This window comes from Nicotiana tomentosiformis, chromosome 4, assembly GCF_000390325.3.
Source record: "Nicotiana tomentosiformis chromosome 4, ASM39032v3, whole genome shotgun sequence".
Taxonomy (NCBI): domain Eukaryota; kingdom Viridiplantae; phylum Streptophyta; class Magnoliopsida; order Solanales; family Solanaceae; genus Nicotiana; species Nicotiana tomentosiformis.
Window position 1 is genome coordinate 132,862,646 of NC_090815.1, and position 9,001 is coordinate 132,871,646.

A 9,001-nucleotide genomic window follows, 5' to 3' on the forward strand; every position below is an offset into this window, starting at 1 on the left:
CAATTTATAATGCTCCCTATTCGCCCTCTTCTCCTCCTCTTTTACACTTTTCACTAGCTTCAGATACGCTGCTTTCTTGGTTTCCACTTTTTCTTGCATCTCTCCATTCCACCACCAGTCTCCCTTGTGACCACTAGAGTAACCCTTTGAGACCCCCAATACCTCTCTCGCGCCTACCCTAATGCACTGCACAGTCGTGATCCACATAGCGCTTGCGTCCCCACTACTCTTTCAAGCCCCCATAGTCACCAGCTTGACCCCCAAATCCTGCGCTTTAACTTTCGTCAAGGCTCCCCACTTGTTCCTATGTTGGCTATGCATCGCCCTCTTCCTCATAATCTCAAGGTCCATGACCAGGAGCCTATGAAGGGTCGAGAGGTTCTCACTCAGGATGACCTTTCAATCCATACAAAGACCTCTATAGGACATCCTACAGAGTAAATAATCAATTTAAGTCTCAGCCACCGAACTTTGGAAGGTGACCAAGTGGTCCCTCTTCTTCGGGAAACTCGAGTTTGCTATCACCAAATCAAATACTCTAGCAAAGTCCAGCAGAGATGTTCTTCCTCTATTTCTATCTCCAAAGCCAAAGCCACCATCCACATCATCATATCCCTCAGACGTCGCTCGAATGTGGCCTTTGAAATCTCCTCCTATGAAACACTTCTCGGTATGCGGGATACCACGCACCATCTCATCCAAATCCTCACAGAAACACCTATTGACTTCTTCATCCAAGCCTGCTTGGGGTGCGTACGCACTGATTATGTTCCAAGTAAAAACTCTAAGAACTAGCTTAATAGTCATCACCCTGTCATTCACATTCCTAACCTCCACCACTAGTTCACGGAGGTCCTTATCAACCAAGATACCTACCTCGTTCCTGCCCCCACCCTCCTAGAATACCAAAATCTGAAACTACCCACATCGTGTGCCTTATCTCCTGCCCACCTAGTCTCCTTTACACAAGCTATATTAATATTTTTTTTTTTTTGAGAATCTTCGCTAACTCTACAGATTTCACAGTCAAAGTTCCTATGTTCTAAGACCCTACTCTCAGCATAGTAGCTCCCTTAGCCCTCTTAGCCTCTGCACCCCCTCCCCCACGCTGACACCCCCGAGGACAAGACCTTACCCTACCATCATTCACCAAAGCCACTATAATCTAGGAGTCACTACGCAAGCACTATCCCGAAAACAAGCGACAAAAATAAAATAAATTACCGAAATATAATCTACCACTAAAGGTCGCAAAACAGGTGAAGAAATAAAATAAAGAAACTCACGGGAACTATAATCTACAACTAAAGGTCAGAAAAACAAGTGAAGAAATAAAACAAAGGAACTAAAGGAACTATTCTACAAATACATGATAGAAATATAGGTGAAGAAATACAATACAAGAGCTAAAGGGGGCTATAATCTACAACTAAAGGTCACAAAGAAAATGTGCAAAACTAGAACAGGTAGATAAAGATTCACAATAAAGATGTAAACAGGTAGATAACAATAAAAGAAAGTAGGCAAAACTATCACTAATGCAATTAATTTGACAATACTAGGGCAAATATTAACTAAAGATTCAAGAACGAATAGGAAGGAAAGGAGATACAATTACGCTAAAATTTCAAACTATTAAAATATCAAGACAAGAGAGGAACAATGAACCTGGATTGCAGCCCTTAAAATTAACGAAAATCTGCACGGCGGTGATGGATTGCGACGAGCTTCGAATATTTTTGTGTTTTCTATGGAATTTAGACCAACCAAGAAATCTTTCTCTCCAATTTAATACATTTTGCCTAAAAATCAAGATTACGTCCACCACTATGGGAACACTTATAATGGAGATCCAGAAGCGAAAATGTTCAGTTAACGAAGAAATTGAAGCGAAGAAGCAAAAGAAAACGGCAAAAGATGACGGAAGGAACAAGGCGACGGTGGCGGAGGACGATGAAGTGGAATAGTTCTATGCAATACTGAAGAAAATACGTGCGACAGTGAAGTATTTCGAGAAGGGTAACACCGACAGTGGCGTTTCCGACCGTAAGATTGTCAAGAAGTTGACGACGTTAAATTTATCTTGGAATCGTGTTAATGGTGTCAAAATATTATTTTAAATTCCATCTTCCCAGCATAACCTGTAACGATTATAACTCTCCGATACGAGTCCAACCACACCAAATTTATCAAATTCTGATTTCGAATCGCCCTTCAAATCCTCATTTTACATTTTGAAAGATTTTACAAAAAGTTCTCACTTTCTTTTATTCAATTCACTAATTCAACGGTAAAACAATCATGGAATCATGAAATATAATCAATTCCGAGTGAAGAACACTTACCCAATCCAACACATGAAGAATCCCTCAAAAATCAATCAAATCCGAGGTCTCTAGCTTAAGAGATGATAAATGGAACAACACCCTTGATTGGGAATTAATATTCTAGTGCCCAAGAATCTGCACATCGCAATCGCGGAAATAAAAATGCGATCACGAAGAAGAAATAACGCTGCCTCCCATAAAGGCACTACGAGCGAACCAAGGGATGCGAACACAGTTCACAGCGACCTACGCTTACACCATCGCGAAGAACAATAAACCAGGCCTCACAAGCATGGTAATGCGAACGCGATGAAGTAGAACCCACACGTACTTGATCACGGACCTTGCACTACGAACACGAAGAAGGAAAAATGGCCAGTCACAAAATAGCCTACATGATCGCGATTGGCACTTCGCGATCACGAACAAGGAAACCATGCACCAACAAACAACAATCCAATAACATGGAAAAATGGCCCGTAGCTCATCCGAAACACACCCGAGGCCCCCGGGACCCCGTAGAAACATAGCAATAAGTTCGATAACATAACGCGGATCTGCTCAAGGCCTCAAATCACATCAATCAACATCAAAACTATGAATCGCACCTCGAATTGAACTTAATGAACTTATGAACTTTCAGCTTTTACAACTCACGCCGAATCATATCAAATTAACTCGGAGTGACGTCAAATTTTGCATGAAAGTTTCAAATGACATTGCAGAGCTATACCAACTCGCGGAATCGAAATCCAAACCCGATATCAACAAAGTCAACTCCCAGTCAAACCTCTCAACCTTCCAACTTTCAGTTTTTGCCAAAATGCATCAAATCAACCTATGAACCTCCAAATCTAAATACGAACATACGCCTAAGTCCAAAATCACCATACAAAGCCATTGGAATAATAAAAACACCATTCCAGATTCGTCTACGTAAAACTCAAACTCCGGTTAACTCTTACCGCTTAAGTTTTAAAAACAAGAATCCTTCTTCCAAATTGATCCTGAATCGTCCAGAATCCGAACTCGGTCACACAAATACATGATACCAAGTTTCTCAAGACCTTAAGACACCGAACATGACGCAAATTCTTAAAATGACTGGCCCGGTCGTTACATTCTCCCCCTCTTAAACAAACATTTGTCCTCGAACGTCCCAAGAACTATTCCCAAGTCATCAAATCACTGAATGTACTCATCATACATATACTCGCGGGTGATCCCACGTCACCTCAATCCACATAGGCCCGGCAACACCATCTCAACTGAAAATTTCTCCTCCAACCTACACTAATAAGCCTTAGAACTAAAGTTTCACTAACCGATCATTTCCAAAAGAGTTGATTCCTACATCAACACACGGTATCAACCTCAACCACGTCCAACAACTCATTCCTACACCCACCAGGTATAACCACACGACGTGATGCATCACATATATGCCCATGACAACAACTCTGGCCACAATAACTGCCCATAATCAAATCCAGCACTGACAATTAACCTTATACCCGCTAGATCCCTATTCCAAACCTTCACAACACTGACAATGATGCAAGAAACATGACGATCCCATAACTATCCACTCAAATCAACAAGTCACATCTAACACCACATGGGAACACACCTCGTAAGCTAAAACCAAATAAGCACAACGTGAATATGACTAGATATGCAAAGAGAAACACATGAGAGAACTATCGAACAAGCCTGACATGCACAACTCCCTATCAGTACCATACTTACGAATAAATTCCACAAGGGAGGATCAAAATATATGAGCTAATCACAAGGATCTTATCCTAATATATCTCCACCGTGGCACGTAGCCTAATTCAAACATATCAAATCACATGAAAACATGAGGGTCTCACCCCTAAACTCTGAATCAAAAGTAAAAGACACATTATACCAATCAAAAACTTCCACTAACTCAATTCCGCAAAACAAAATCACAACACGCAACAAACTCCCCATACTGGTAGAGCATCTAAATCACCAATTGTAACCAAACCATCTAGAAATCACATTTAAACCTACCGAAATGAGTAACAGAAAGATCACTTCTAGCCTCATAGCTCTCAATAGTGAACAAAACTATAGACATATGCTACTACCATAAAATCTCCCAACAGAGGTAAATACATAAGCAGAGTACAAAATCACAAAACTCACCCACACGTAAAACATGGTAGGAGGACTCACCTTGATAAACAAAATCGAATCAAAATAAGGATAGTGCTCTTCTATAACAAATCGAACCCATGCCTATAATGACACCATCTGGCTTAGCGGCCTCAGGCCTGCCATGGAAAATATATCAACGGGCGGGGCCTCCCCCTCTAGGGCGCCCTCTACCCGTATGTCCTCCACCCCTAACTGGCTGTGTAGGTCGAGTAGCAACTGAAATGAAGCCCGTAGCATGCGTGCTTTGATGAAATTCGTCTCTCCCAAGTCTGGGCAATCTCTCATGATGTGCTTAGTATCACCACACATATAACAACCCCTCTGCGGGTGCGACTTCTCGTATTGAGTCTATGCCGGATAACTAGAATAACCGATGTAGGAACCCCATGCTAGTGGTGCACTAAAGAATGACTGCCCCACATGAGTACCCTGACTAACTAGAGCACCCCAAGTAGTCTGAAGTGCGGACTGGGATAACCGACTGCCCGAGCCTCCGCCACGATGAGTCAGAGCTGAAGAGTAAAATCCACTGAACCCTCTAGAACTTCGAGACCTCTTAGTCTCCTTATCCTCCCTTCCTCACCCTGAACATGGTCTAATATTTTGGCAATCTCAACCACCCGCTGAAATGGAGTATCAACCTGCAATTCCTGAGCCATGCATAATCTAAGATCATAACCAAACCCCTTGATGATTCTGCAAACGCCCTCGGAATGTAGGAACCAAAGTGGGTGCATGACGGGCTAACTCACTGAACTTGATGGCATACTCTGACATCATCATGGTGCCTTGACTCAACAACTCAAACTCTACACGCCACACATCCCGAAGGGTCTGGGGAACAAACTCCCTCAAGAATATCTATGAAAACTGAGCCCAAGTGGGTGGTGCTGCATAGGCTGGTCTACCCTCCTCATAAACCTTCCACCATTGATACGCTACCACCGATAACTGGAATGTAGTAAAAGCAACTCCGCTCACCTCCACAATACCTATGGTACGGAGAATATGGTGATACTTCTCTAGAAATCCTTGAGCATCCTTGGTATCTGTGCCACTGAAAGTACGTAGACTATACCTCTTGAACCTCGCAAGCCTCTTCAGCTCCTCCTATGATGCCCCTGGCCCGACCTCAGGTTAAACTGGAATAACAAGCTGTACAACACCTCATCCGGAACCTGACCAATGTGAACCCGCTGCTCTAAAGTACGAGTGGTGGGAGTCTGAGCTCCTCCCCCAATCTACGAAGTAGCTGGTGTAACGGAGATCAATCCTGCCTGAGCCAATGTACCAAACATGCTCAAGCACTGCGCTAAAGTCTTTTGAAGTCCGAAGGGTAACAACAGGCGCCTCTGATGCCTGTCCCCCAATTGGAGCTACTGGCGACTCCTTAACTGTTGCTCTGACAGGTGCCCTAGCTGCGGCGTGTGCTCCTCCTCGGCCTTCACTTCGGCCTCGTCATCTCGTTGATCTAAGCAGGGGTGCGAGTGTGTACTTAGCTGATCCGGTAGTGCACGTCCTCACCATCTGTGAGAGAATAGAGATACAAAGCTCAAACTTTGAAATCAATAAACCTGCATGACATGAATGAAAGAAGTGGAGAATTTCCTAATAGTTCCATAGCCTCTCGAAAATACGTACAGACGTCTCTATACTAATCCGCAATACTCTACTAAAATTCTTGTGACTCGTAAAACCTATGAACCTAGAGCTCTGATACCAACTTATCATGACTCCAATTTTCCTCCGTAAAATATTGTGATGTCACCTAATCTCTAAGACTAGGTAAACTGATTTCTATAACAATTAAGCTAATTTTTAATAATGATAATTTGAAACATGGTTTAATATAAGTGCCGAGATAAAAGCAGAATAAGCCTACGCGACAATAATCTTAATAACTTCCCAAGACCGGTGATACAGAGTCATGAACTCTAGTTAAATACATGGAATAATCTCAAGGATCGGAATACAATACTGTTCAAATGGAAAACTGACAGTACAATGTAAGGAAGGGACCCCAATGGACTGCGACAACCAAACAACTCTACCTTGAATTCCCGCGATCAACAAGCTAACTCTACCAGATCCAATAACTCCAATACTTGGATTTGCAAAAAAATGTGCAAAAGTGTAGTATGAATACACCACGGCCGGTACCCAGTAAGTATCAAGACTAACCTCGATGGAGTAGTGACGAGGTACAAGTCAAGGCACTTACAAGACAAAATAACCTGTGCAGTATAGCAGTATAAAGCTAATAATGGAAAGCAGAAATTAGTAAATGGCAACAAAATCAACATGTGCATATAAGCATTAAAACAATACAAATACTGGGAAAATATCATTTAACCAAATAAGGAACACAAAGGACATCCAATTAATCAAATGGAAAACTGATAGTACAATGTAAGGAAGAGACTCCAAGGGACTGCGACGACCAAGCAGCTCTACCTTAAATCCTCGCGATCAACAAGCTAACTCTGCCGGGTCTGATAACTCCAATACTTGGTTGTGCACAAAATGTGCAAAAGTGTAGTATTAGTACACCACGATCGGTACCCACTAAGTATCAAGACTAATCTCAGTGAAATAGTGACGAGTTACAAATCAAGGCACTCACTAGACAAATTAACCTTTACAGTATAACAGTATAAAACTAATAATGGATAGCAAAAATCAGTACATGACAACAAAATCAACATGTGCATGTAGGCAGTAAAGCAATAAGAATACATGGAAAACATCATTTAACCAAATAAGGAACACAAAGGACAACCAATTAATCAAGCTGTCTAACACAAGTTTCACAATGAAATCATTCTGTGATACCTCATATCATAGTCACAAGTCTTGGCTCTCAACCAACCATCATATACTCATGGCACCTCGTACCCACATATCAAAATCACAACCGCATGGACAACTCACATGCCAAAATCACAATCCTCCCGACAGTAGGAATAGGCTCACAGTCACAATCTGCTTGGCATGATCACATGCTCACAATCAGAATCTGCTCGGCATGATCACATGCTCACAATCACAAATCGCCCAGCATAATTATAGGCTCAATAGCAACATGAAAACGGATAATACCAGAATACATGGGCATGATTAATAAATATCACGTTTCGTACTCATGATCTAGTATAAGTGGCATGTTACAGTGTATGCTTGTGCGAGTGTACTACTATAGCCCAAGTCAACCAGTAATATCAAGGACATAGAATAGCTCATCGAAACAACAAACAAGTCACGCAAGGCGTATGACAAACACACAAAATCAAAACATCACACGAAAATCACCAACACAATGTCTCACAATCATCACACATACTCACTGATAGTTGCCACCCTTATCTCTCCGATAACCACCTGTATCACTCTGTATAATAGTCACCCGTATCATTCCGTGTAATAGCCACCTTTATCACTCTGTGAAATAGCCACCTTTATCACTTCGCCCGAATAATAACACATTAGCCACCCTTATCGCTTCGTACATTCAACAACAATGAGATGCAACCCTTATACTCCGCATAACAACCCAATCACACAACAATTCATATGCACTTTCATCACAACACAACATAATCAACTTGTATCATAAGAGCCCGTAGGCCATAACCTTTTTAAAGATTCCGCGATACCAATAATTTCACAACAAATAGCCCACGGATCAACAAATAGCCCATGTGTATAGAATCTCAATAACAACATGAACGGAAAAGTAACTCAGCAAGGAACAACACCTCCTTTAACACACCTTTATCTCTCCGATAACCACCTGTATCACTCTGTATAATAGTCACCCGTATCATTCCGTGTAATAGCCACCTTTATCACTCTGTGCAATAGCAACCCTTATCACTCCGCCCGAACAATAACACATTAGCCACCCTTATCGCTTCGTACATTCAACAACAGTGAGATGCAACCCTTATACTCCGCATAACAACAACCCAATCACACAACAATTCACATGTACTTTCATCACAACACAACATAATCAACTTGTATCATAAGTGTCCGTAGGCCACAACCTTTTTAAAGATTCCGCGATACTAATAATTTCACAACAAATAGCCCATGTGTATAGAATCTCAATTACAACATGAACGGAAAAATAACCCAGCAAGGAACAACACCTCCTTTAACACAACTTCGAGTAAAATAGATTAATGCCTTTCGATAACTGCAATTCCAATTATTTGTTTAAGAATAAATTCAAAAATTAAAGTGTCTCTATGAAATGACAACTCAACGATAAAGGAAATCACGTAATGGTAAAAGTGGTAATAACTCCAAATAAAGCATATAAGAGCAAGCTCGACAAATAAAGAATGTGACATGTAACGACAACTTCCAATAAAGCATGTAATAGTGGACATTGCGAATAAAGAATATAATAAGTGCCAACAATTTCCAATTAAATACATAAAAGATGCTTAAGATTTTAACCAATAGAATTTCTACATATA

The 9,001-nt window shown here is 41.3% G+C and overlaps 1 protein-coding gene across 1 annotated transcript; it reads right to left on the reverse strand.

The window, feature by feature from the left end:
• Positions 1–450: 450 nt before the first annotated feature.
• On the reverse strand, positions 451–807 carry LOC138910539 (uncharacterized). Its single transcript, XM_070201782.1, has one exon. It carries the CDS (start codon positions 805–807, stop codon positions 451–453), a length of 357 nt encoding a protein of 118 aa, XP_070057883.1.
• Between the last annotated feature and the right edge of the window lie 8,194 nt (positions 808–9,001).